This window comes from Gavialis gangeticus, unplaced genomic scaffold (assembly GCF_001723915.1).
Source record: "Gavialis gangeticus isolate Ggan-Ray unplaced genomic scaffold, GavGan_comp1, whole genome shotgun sequence".
Classification (NCBI taxonomy): domain Eukaryota; kingdom Metazoa; phylum Chordata; order Crocodylia; family Gavialidae; genus Gavialis; species Gavialis gangeticus.
The window spans coordinates 18,141,160-18,152,732 of record NW_017729034.1 but is presented as its reverse complement, the minus strand read 5'-3'; the positions used below and the strand labels follow the sequence as shown (position 1 = coordinate 18,152,732).

The 11,573-nt window shown below is 49.3% G+C and overlaps 2 protein-coding genes and 1 long non-coding RNA gene across 3 annotated transcripts in view; 2 read left to right on the top strand and 1 right to left on the bottom strand.

Annotated features, from left to right (window-relative positions):
- The first annotated feature begins 1,545 nt into the window (after positions 1 to 1,545).
- On the top strand, positions 1,546 to 4,599 carry LOC109304848. Its single transcript, XR_002099487.1, has 2 exons — positions 1,546 to 2,009; positions 2,888 to 4,599. It is a non-coding gene; the product is annotated as an uncharacterized LOC109304848 (long non-coding RNA).
- Positions 4,600 to 9,114: 4,515 nt separating this feature from the next.
- Positions 9,115 to 11,112, bottom strand: MRPL51 (mitochondrial ribosomal protein L51). The gene is made up of 3 exons (XM_019527100.1): positions 10,986 to 11,112; positions 10,804 to 10,911; positions 9,115 to 9,450 (listed from the first exon to the last, which is right to left on the bottom strand). The coding sequence occupies exons 1-3, from the start codon at positions 11,059 to 11,061 to the stop codon at positions 9,254 to 9,256; spliced, it is 381 nt and encodes a 126-aa protein (XP_019382645.1). The 5' UTR covers positions 11,062 to 11,112; the 3' UTR covers positions 9,115 to 9,253.
- Positions 11,113 to 11,459: 347 nt separating this feature from the next.
- The window catches only part of NCAPD2 (non-SMC condensin I complex subunit D2), an 83,082-nt gene continuing 82,968 nt past the window's right edge, over positions 11,460 to 11,573 (top strand). Inside the window, exon 1 of the mRNA XM_019527101.1 lies at positions 11,460 to 11,571. Within this exon, the coding sequence (XP_019382646.1) occupies positions 11,489 to 11,571 (83 nt within the window). The 5' untranslated portion in view covers positions 11,460 to 11,488. The remainder of the gene's footprint in view (positions 11,572 to 11,573) is intronic.

The window sequence follows — 11,573 nt, the reverse complement described above, 5'->3', positions numbered from 1 at the left end:
TCACAGGCCCTGGTTTTAATGGGGGACTTCAATCACCCCGACATCTGCCGAGAGGCCAATACAGCAGTGCACAGGTGATCCAGAAAGATTTGAGAGTGGGGACAACTTGGTGCAGCCAACTATCCCACACCAATCTCACTAACCAGCAAGGGTCCCCCACAAATGATCGTGAGGCAGACAATCACTCCAACTGTCCATTGCAGCCACTTCCAGAAGTGGCTGTGGCTGCTTCTGCGAGCGCAACAGCGCTCCACTCCCAGGCCAATGCTTCCAGGGAGGGCACCCCGGTGCTCCCCCTACATGTTACCACTGGATGCACCCAAGGGTGCTGAGGGCTGATGTGATTGCAGAGCCATTGGCCATCATTTTTGAAAGCTCACTGCAATCAGGAGAGGTCTTGGATGATTGGAAAAGGGCAAACATAGTGCCCATATTTTAAAAAGGGAAGGAGGACCACCCAGGGAACTACAGATTAGTCAGCCTCACCTCAGTCCCTGGAAAAATGGAGCAGATCCTCAAGGAATCCATTTGTAAGCACTTTGATGAGAAATGGGTTATTAGGAACAGTCAGCATGGATTCACCAAGGGGAAGTCATGCCTGATAAATCTGATTGCCTTCTATGACGAGGTGGCTAGCTCTATGGATGTGGGGATGTGTTGTACCTTGATTTTAGCAAGGCTTTTGATATGGTCTCCCACAACTCTCTCGCAGGCAAGCTAAGGGAGTATGCTGGATGAATGGACTGTAAGGTGGATAAAAAACTGGCTGGAGCACTGGGCTCAGAAAGTAGTAATAAATGGCTCGATGTCTAGTTGGCAGCTGGTACCAAGTGGAGTGCCCCAAGGATCGGTCCTGGGTTTTGTTCAATTTCTTCATCAGAGACATGGAGGATGGTATAGAGTGCACCTTCAGCTAGTTTGCAGATGACACCAAGCTGTGGGGAATAATAGGTACACTGGCAGGTAGGGCTAGGATTCAGAGGGACCTGGACAAATTGGAGGATTAGGCCAAAAGGAATCTCATGAGGTTCAGCAAGGACAAGTGCAAAGTCCTGCACTTAGGTTGGAACAATCCGGGGGCCGACTGGCTGGGCAGCAGCTCTGCAGAAAAGGACTTAGTGGTTTCATTAGGCAATAAGCTGAATATGAGTCAGCAGTGTGCCCTTGTTGCCAAGAAGACTAACAGCATTCTGGGCTGCACTGGTAGGTGTTGCCAGTAGGTCAAGGGAAGTGATTATTCCCTTCTATTCAGTACTGGTGAGACCACATCTGGAGTACTGTGTTCAGTTTTGGGCCCCCGCTACAAAAAAGGATGTGAACAAATTGGAGAGTCCAGCAGAGGGTGACAAAAACGGTGAGGGGGCTGGGAGACATGGCTTACAAGGAAAGACAGGGAACTGGGCTTATTTAGTCTAGAGAAGAGGAGACTTAATAGCAGTCTTCAACTACCTGAGGGGGGTTCGAAAGAGGATAGAGCTAGGCAGTTCTCAGTGGTGGCAGATGACAGAACAAGGAGCTACCATCTCAAGTTACAGCAAAGGAAATTTAGGTTAAATATTAGTAAAAATTATCTACCTGGGAGAGTAGTAAAACACAGTTTTGTCATAAGACAGGCCACTATGTTCTGCATGAGCTACAGCATCAAGACAGTTATCAGGGACAGCCCCTCAAAGCACACTGCAGTAGTTTACCCTCAAGATTACTAAAGCATGAATGATGGTGGCAAGGGGTGAAACTAAAGGAAAGGGACACACCTTTCTCCCCAGGCAGAGCTGATGAAAGGCAGTCCTACCCAGCCTCACCATCTGAACAACCAGGTGCAACAGAGGATCCAGAAGTAACCCAAGACTGCAAATCTGAGTGACAAAGGGAGGCTGATCTCCATCAGCGACAGGTTTCCTTATGCCCCCGCCCCAAGTCATGAGGACTGCCAACCACCATCACATCTTTGTCCTCTTCTGGTTCAGCTTCCATTGCTTTATCTACGTCCAGTCCTCAGTTGTTGGCAGGTGCAAGGGGAAAAGAGTGCGGCAGGGGAAAAGGTCCGAGAAACTTGATTTCCATCTTTAGCCTTGTTTGTTTGTTTGTTTTGGAGCTGTGTCCTCCTCCTTCCCCCGCCCCAAAAAAAAAAACCCAGAAAACCTTTCCCTGTGAAAACAGTGACTTGGACCCTAAGGAGTTGTGGTCAAGGTAGGAATTCCTGTAAGGGAGAGGGACCAATTTAAGTTATTTTCTGGACCTTAAAGCTACTGATCTAAACTGGATGATTCATGCAATGGTGAGGAATGTATTTAAGTTGATTATTCCATGAACTTTAAAATAGCTGATCCAAATTAATTGACCCATGCACCAGGGAAGGATTGATTTGATTGTTCTATGGACACTAAATGAACTGATCTAAAAGATTGGACCCAGACACTAGAGGGGAATCAAGCCAAGTTAACTGATGTATAGACCCTTAAACAAACTGACATACGGTGATTGACTCAAGTCTGTAAAGAATGGATCCAAGTCATGGCCCGGTAGAGCCTGACTGAACAGATTCAAACTTCAGGACACTTTTCCTCTGTAAGCCAGTGATTGAGAATGAGCAGCTCAGTGAGTTGACGCAGGATCAAGACTCTGACACATACCATCCATCAGGACATGGTAAGGGTGGGGTGGAAAGGGAGGAAGAGTCCCACGAAGAAAAACCATCTGGGTGGACTGGTAGAATCATGACTCAACCTCTATCCACCGCCCAATAATTAATATATACTTCAAGACATGGGGGGCAAGATAGAGGGACATTAGGGAGGTGGGTAGTGACAGGATCATCTGGTCCTCCCCACAGCCTGCTTGGGCAAAGTGGGGACCATGGCTTTATAGTACACACCCCTGGCAGCAGGCACTAGGTAAGAATCAAGACTGCTGGGTCTAGGTGATGTGAAAAAGACGACAGTGAGAGTGGATGTCGTCAGTACTTGAGATTTCAGTACAATCTCATCCAATGGCCTCAGCTACACAAATAGGAGATAAGATGGAACCCTGGAAAACTCACAGGAAAGGCTGAGGCCAGGGTGAGCACTCAGCCATCACCACACTCTGGAACCATCCTGCTAGGAAGGAGTGGAGCCAGTTAAGAGTGGTCCCACAAATACTCACCCGGTCCTATAAGCATGCTATCAGCATCTCATGGTCAACTGCAAAGAGTGCTGAAAACTCTAGGAAGATCAACACTACAATTTCTGACATTGATCTGGAGATTGTTTACCAAGGCAACAAGCAATTTAATCCAGTTGGTATAAATAGGACAAGACCAGGCTTCTCCACCCCCAACTCTGATTCTGCAACTGTACTGGAGGTTCCCAAGTCTTGCCAAATATGGGTGATTCTGCCTAGAAAAATGGTAGCAGTCTGCTGCTGGAAACTGATGCATACATCATATGCAAGGAAATAGTGTAACAGTTTCTTTAGGGCAGGAGCAAAAGTAGTGCCCCCATGCTGCAAGTGGGGCTCCCTGGCTGCTGTCTGTGGACACTTCCCTTTCCACCCATTCATCCCATCCTGCAGAGGCTCCCAGTGCAGAAGCAGGGAAAGATCTTTTTTTCTTCATTCTGCCTTTCAAAATGAGCTGCGTATCGTATTTAGGAGCATGCTGTATGTGAGAAAATACTGTTAACCATCAACCTTGAATTAAATAGGAATATATCAGGCTCTCCACCTGTTGTGACAGAACAGGGAAACATCAAGTGCCTCCAAAGACATTTTCTTACCCCTCCCACCATCCAACCCAGCCTCATTTCCCAACTTCCCAGCCCTCATTCACTTCCTGGCTTCAAAACAGCAATGTCCTTCCCCTACTCCCTCCCATCCACTCCCACACTGCCCTTACCCAGGGGAGTCCTGTCTTATAACATTCCTTCCAAGCCTCTTTTCCCACTGGGGGCAGCCTAGCTGTGGCCATCCCCAAATCCCACTCAATCTCCTGTTCTCTCCCAACAGTCATACTATTCAATTTAAAATGATTATAACAAAAAATGCTAGAAGCTTGTCTGTCCCTGCTATCCTACAGGCTCCTGCTCTGGATGCCGACCCCAGGAAGGCCAAGTTCTATGCTCCTAGTCTCCAGCAGAAGAGAGGATTTTCAAGATGCATCTTCAGAAGGCATAGGGGAGCCCCCGATGCACTTGTTTCCTGTAGCAATACTAGTTTGCCCAAAGACAAAGCCAGGTCACCTGAATACACTTGACAGGTGACTCCTCCTTTCTCTGCTCCTCCCCATACCACGTGCTTCCATGGATATGGTACAATCAAATGTCTACATTATGAGAAGTAGCCGGCATACAAAAACTACAGACAAAACATATGCACCCAAACCTGAGTTAGCTTTACCCAGTCAGTGACAACTTTAGCCTTGCACATGGGTGAGGGCACACCAGTTTCAAATGTACTCAGAATACTTTACCCAAAACCCCAGCTTGTTTTAGCTGATTGGTCCACTACTGCTTTGCCACTTTGTTGAGCTAGGCATATGGATCACCTCTGACCTGGACTGCTCCATATTCACAGTGACAGGGTGTGATGTAGAAGATGATAAATTAAATGCTTTTTGGTCCAGCTCATGCCTGTCTGTTGCTCTGTCTACACACTACTACTCTGCAGATATTCACCCCCACTCTTGGTGCCTCCCAGGCAAGGGGGTCAGCTGCAGAACCCCCAGTGTCAGTGGCCAGTATCACTTCTAGCTCCATGTATATCCTAGGAACTGACCTTGTTCCACACCTTTGAAACTGAAAGGAACTTGCATAAAATACAAGGACAGCTGTTATATCTCCTGCTGTGGGCCACAATACCTGGTATAAAAGAAAAAAAAATGTACTGATGTACTCTGATGCCTACCAGGAAGGAGAATACTTGGTGCTACCAAGCTTCCACCCAGGTCCTGGTTTGACATTGTGGAGATGCCAGCTTGCAGGTTCTTTACAGTGACAGCCGGGGGGGTGGGGGACTGCCTGCGATGCCAGCTGTGCCTCCTGGTGGTATCCCTCAAGAAGCAGACGAGAAAGCCATAGGAGGAGGTGGCAAGGCTTCAAACCATCCTCCACCGTAAGGACTTGATTGATTCAAAACCTGGCTGAAGGATACCTGGACTGTCAGAGGCAGTGCTAGAGAAGGAGGAGTAAATGGACTCCCAGAAAGGAGGAAGTTTGTGACTGTTGGCAGCAAGCAGAAGTCTTCATCTCCACCTGCAGCAGCTTTCCTGGAAAACAGATATGGAGCCTTAGCAACAGGGGAGGAGGAGCACATTCCATTGGTAGAAGAAGCCAGCCCAGGTATCCCCAAGGTTGGGAGAATTAAGATCACTGCCACCAAGAGGTAGCAACAGGTGGTGATGGTTGCTGGAGACTCCCTTTCTGCAGGGGATGGAGGCATCCAACTGCCAGCTTGACCCCTGTTCTTGGGAAGCCCACTGCTTGCCTACAGCCCAGACCTGAGATTTCATGGAAGAATTACTGAGACTCATCTGGCCCTCTGACTACTACCTCATGCTGCTCATCTACGTGGGCACTAATGATACTGCCAGGGGTCCCCCTGAGCAGATCAAATTGGCTACAGGGCTCTGGGTGCAAGGGTGAAGGGGACAGGGGCTCAGGTGGTGTTCTCTATCCTTCTAGTCAAGGGAAACGGCTTGGGTAGGAGCAGAAGCATTCTGCCAGTTAATGTGTGGCTGCACGGATGGTATCATTGAATCATAGGGCTGGAAGGGACCCCAAAGGATCATCGGGTTGAGCTCCCTGCATGAGCAGGAAAAACATCTGGGGTTGCATGACCCCAGCCAGGTAGCTGTCCAGTCTTATCCTGAATACCTCTAGGGTAGATAATTGCACCACCTCTTGGGGGAGCTTGTTCCATAGTCTAGACATCCTAGTTGTGAAGAAGTTTTTCTTAATGTTCAGCCTGAAACTATCTTCCAGGAGTTTGTGGCTGCTGTTTCTAGTTTTCCCCCAGGGTGCCCTGGTGAACAGTTGTTCCCTCAGCCTCTCCTCCTATGGCCTGATCATATGGGTGGCCCTTCTCTGAACCCTGTCAAACTTTAGCACATCCTTGTTGAAGTGCAGTGCCCAGAACTGGATGCAATACTTCAGCTATGGCCACACCAATGTTGAGTAAAGCAGGAGAATCACTTCTTTGGTTTTGGTGGAGATGCACTGATTGACACATGCCAGAGTGGCCCTAGTGGCTACTGCATCACATTGCTGGCTCATATTCATGCTGGTGTCTATTGTTACCTCCAGATCCCTTTCATTTGTAGTGCTGGTTAGGTTAGCAATGCCCAGCCTATAGGTGTGCTGGGGGTTCTTCCTTCCCAGATGCAGCACTTTGCATTTGTCTACGTTGAACCTCATCTGGTTCCATTCTGCCCAACATGCCAGCCTATCTAGGACTGCTTGTATCTGCGGGTGTGTCTGCACAACCCCATATCTTGTTGTAATCTGTAAACTTGGCCAATGGGCTTTTTACCCCCTCATCCAGCAGGGATTTCATTTCTTTGACCCATGAGATGTTGTTCCAAGAAGGATTGATAGGCAGAAACAGGCTCCAGACCTGATGAAGAGATGGACAAGCATCTTTGCAGACAGGCTCACTAACCTACTGAGGAGGGCTTTAAAACTAGGTTCGGGGAGAATGGAGACCAAAGCTTTGCTGTATGTGGGGAAACAGGTGACCTACAGGAATCAAGTGACCTGAAGGAAACAAGCAGGAGGGGACAACAGGGAAGGCCTTCTCTTTCTTCCTGAAAAAGTAGAGTAATCAGCTAGTCACTTCAGGTGTCCGCACACAAATGCACAGAGCCTGGGAAATGAGGAAGACTTGGATGTCCTCACAGTGTCATGGCACTATGACGTGATTGGAACAACAGAGACTTGGTGGGATAGCTTGCAGGACTGCAGCCCTGTCACGAATGGTGTAATGGGGCTGTCTCATGGCCTACGGTTTTGTTCAATATCTTCACTCTCAGTCTGGAATATGATCCCAGTCTGGAGTGCACTCTCAGCAAGTTTGCAGATGACAGCAAGCTAGAGGTGGGGGGCAGGGGATTAGTAGATATACTGGAGGCTGGGATTAGGATTAAAAGACCTAGACAAATTGGAGAACTGGACCAAAAGAAACCTCATGCATTAGTAGAAGTGTTACCAGCAGAGCGAGGGAATTGATTATTCCCTTCTACTCAGCACACGTGAGGCCACAACTGTTCTAGTGTTGTTTTGGCCCCTCCCCACTACAGAAAGGATACAAACAAATTGGAAAGGGTCCAGAGAAGGGCAATGAAAATGGTTAGGGGGCTAGAGCACATGACTTCTGAGGACAGGCTGAGGGAACTGGTCTTATTTAGTCTGAAGAGAAGACTGAGGAGATTTAATAGCAGCCTTCATCTGCTTTAAGACTGGCTACAAAGAGGATGGAGCTAGATTGTTTTCACTGGTAGATGACAGAACATGGAGCAAAGGTCTCAAGTTGCAGCAAGGGAAGTTTAGGTTAGATATTAGGAAAAAACATTTTCACTAGGAGGGTAGTAAAGCACTGGAACACATTAGCCAGAGAGATTGTAGAATCGCCACCCTTGGAGGCCTTTTAAGACCCAAATAGACAAAGCCTTGGCTGGAATGATAGTTGGGTAGGGTCCCGCTTCTGCTTTGAGCATGGGTCCCTTCCAACCCTCATTTTCTATGGTTCCCTAAGCTCATGGGGGGGTAGGGTCCCCAAAAAGCCTCAGGGAGGGTGGAAGAAGTCCCTTCAGCACACACACAATACCATGGCAACATAGCAGTCGAGTTGCTCAGTGCCATCTGATTTACCAAGCTTTGATAGCAATCAGGTATTGCCAGCTTCTAAATACCTGCCATCACTTGCTTCATGGTGAAAAGGACTCACAGGTTAGTGGTCTTCCTCTAGACTGCTGGGACTAAAGTTCTTCCATCGTAGGTAGTTGTTCCACACCCACAATACAACTCTCTTCTGCCGCTCTGAAAATTTTCCCCTGCAGCCAGAAGCAGAGTTTGAATTTTCCAGTCCCAGAGCTGCCCTTGTGGCCAGGATTTTCTCTTGTAATATACAACCATCAGCATAAAGGTCCTTCCTTTCTTTGCTGAGATAAATGACTCAGCCAGGTCCCCTGCTCCTGGTTCTGAGGTATCACTGCATCCCACTATTTTTTAGAATACAACCGGAGCAGAGGGCTTCTTAGACTTTGCTACCTACTGGTTCAAAACAGAAGTTCCAATGGTGCTTGCCAGGAAACCAGCTATGACTGAGTCCTAACAGCTGCTCCAATTTCCAATCCTGACATGTCCTATTGAAAGGTGTCCCCACCACTACGGGAAAGGAACTCATTTCTTTTGGCATGATTCTCTTGCTTTGGCGAACTCTGGATGTGGAGCGGCTTGGTAGAGATGCTGCTTTCCCCACACCACTGCAGAGGGTTCAGCTCTGCTGGCAAGTGTTTCTGTAATGAATTCTCAATACCAAAGGTTTTTAATAGTAGTGCTACTCAGTGAACTGGATGCAAGTTTAAGGGGAGTCGATCAACTTGCTGATGTTTCAAAGGAGGCCTGGCATCCACCACATTGACCACATCTACAACCCTCTCCCCCTCCAACCATGCTGCACACATCTTTAGCAACTTATAACTTCACAAACAGCGCCAAGAACGCAATGGGAGTAGAGTGAAATGGAAAAGCAAAAAAAAAAAAGTTATTTAAACAAAAGTGATGATTAGTATCAAATGTGGTGACTGATTAAATTAAAGATCTCTTCTCACTTGGGACCTGTTACAGAACAGCATGATGGAGGGAAGGAGCAAATTACCAGACACTATTTTTACTGCTGGGTTCTCACTGAGGATGAAGGGAAAAAAAAAAAAAAAAAAAAAAAAAATCAAGAGAGTCTGAAACTCTGATGAGTTTTGGAAGGAGCACAGCATAGCGGGAGACAGAACAAAAGGAATCAGCAAAGTTAGGCAAACAGGAGTTCTGGACCAAAAAACAAAAAGGCAAGGGGCCCTGGGTTGGGACCAAGGTGCATCAATTAGGGGAAGTGAATGCACAGGTGTAACTACAAAATTACAAGATGTTTGTAGAAAAGAAACTCAATTTATTATTATGAGGGCTTTACAAACTACCTGATCTGTACACATCTTCCACACATTTCCTCAGCTCTCCCCAAGAAGCCATCCCGGCCTCGAGGACAAAGGTGGAATGCAAGGCCGCTCCTAGTGACGCAATCTGGTGTGGTTGTAGCGTCTGTACAGGTACCGGATTCTCTTCACAAGATTTTTATAATCCTGGTCAAACATACGATCACCCACCATCTTCTTTTTGCGGATGCATCTCTGCAGCTCGTTCCCTCGCCAGCCTCGTAGCCACTTGGGGCCTGTGATCAGGTCCTTGGGATGAGCCTGGAAGTTTCCTGAGAGCCAATAGAAGTGGGAGAAAAACAGAAGCAGTGAGAGAGAGAAAGAGAGTCCTAGGGGGCATTAGTCCCAGATGCCACTAACCAAAATCAGGGGTGGATCCAAAGGGGGGGGGGGGGCCGTGCACTGATACACTTGCACTCCCCATTGATTCCTTGTCCATCCAAAATTTAAGCCAACTGCCTGGCAGCAGTAGCAGCATTTCTATTCAGGCAGCAGTGACAGAGCCTATTGACCTCAGACCTCATTATAATTTGCTTGATTCCTTCTAAACTCTTCATTCCACAGGGCCTAACAACCCTCTGTCCTACTAGATGGGTCCCACTACTCCAGCTATCGCAAAGTTGTGGTCTCTTTACTGCTTCTAGTCAAGTTGCACCCACTTCAGAGCCCTGCAGATAATATTTCTTGCTAGAGTTAAAAAAAGACTAAGGTTAATAAAGAGAGAGAGAGAAAGATGTACATTTAACTTTACTGACCCCATAATGAATGAAACAGAGTCTCTGGATTACATTTGCCTAGCTTGTTGTGTTTTTCTATATAACATAGAATACAGCATATTAACCACCTTACCAATAAAGGAGGGCTTTTTGCTTCAATCTTAAATTAAATAATACATTTCCATTCAGGCAGCAGTGAGACTGTTGACTGAATTCATGGCTCTTGAAAGTCTACCCAATTCCTTCTAAAGTCTTCATTCCACAGGTGTCCACGGCCCTCTCTCTTTTGATGGTCTTCATGTTGCCCCAATCCAGCCAGCCCTTGTCCTGCAATTCTGTCCATCAGCTGTTCCTGGCAACATAGCTCCTATTTCATGCCTCATTTCAATGAATCTTAGAGAATCACAGAGGAGTGAGGACCTCCAGCAGTCATCTAATCTACCACCCTGCCTGAGGCAGGTTCATCCCATATAAATCCCATGGGATGTTCAAAACATCCGTTACAAATCCATCATCTAAACTTGACCTAAGACCGTCATCCCTGGCACGGCATAGACGTAACACCCTCACAGGTAACAGAAGAAGTGCTATCAACATACACTCAAGAGATCCCAGGGAGAGGCTATTCCTCCTGGCTGCAGAGCAAGGCAAAGACCCCTTCAGTCCAAATCAGTCTGACCAGGGGTAACATTCCTTCCTGACCCCAAACGTAGCAATGCACTGGCCTCAAGCAAAAGGACCAGATGACCTAGCCAGGAACCTCCAGTTCTTAAGTCCCAGCAGGAGCGTTGGCACAGCCCAGTCACAGCCACAGGGGGTCAAGGCACCCGCTACAACCTTGTCACGGCCACAGGTCGACCCCTCCCCCGCCCAGCTCAGCCCGGCTACCCACGGGCGGCCGCGGCTCACCCAGGATTCCCACATTGTCGTAGACGCCGAAGAGGGCCCGCTTCTCCGTCCAGCGGTCCACCTGCACGTGCGCGGGCGGCTCCCTCACGCGCGGCCGGCGGGGCACGTCTGCGGAGAGAAAAACGGCGTAAGACGCAGGGCTCCGGGCCGGGGCCGCCTCCCGCTCAGCTCCGCCTACTCACCAGTGCTAACGGCTCGGGCGGCCGTGGGGCCGCGGCCCCACAGGAGCGCCCTCGCCACGCGCAGCATTGCCGCCATAGCGCCGACGCTGCTGCCGGCTCCGCCTCCCGCCGGGGGGATGCGCGCGCAGTTTGCTAGGGTACAGCCCCGGCAGCAGAGGAAAAGGATGCGCGCGCAGGCGGGCCGGGCGCACCCCACTCCACCGGACCCCTTTCCCATCGGCCCCCGCGGCTGCGTTGGCTGCCTCCCGCAATGCAGCGCGCTAGCCTCCTGGAAGCTCAGGGAGAGGTGGGGGGAGGGAAACAGGGCGGAAGCTGTCCTGCTTTGCGACGCAAGACGGCGCCGATTGGCCAGCGCCAACCGAGGGAACCGTTGGGATTTGCGCGGGCGGGCGCCTGGCGCCTGGCGCCATTGGCTGCGGTGGTGAGGCGGTGTGTGTGCCCATTGGCTGCCTGGCGCGGCGCGCGCTTTCGAGCGGTGCCCGGGCCCGGCCACCGTCTCCATCATGGCGTCGCCGCCGCAGCCGCCCGGCGCGGCCTGGGAGTTCCAGCTGCCGCTGTGCCCCGGGGACCTGCTGCGCAGCGGAGGCA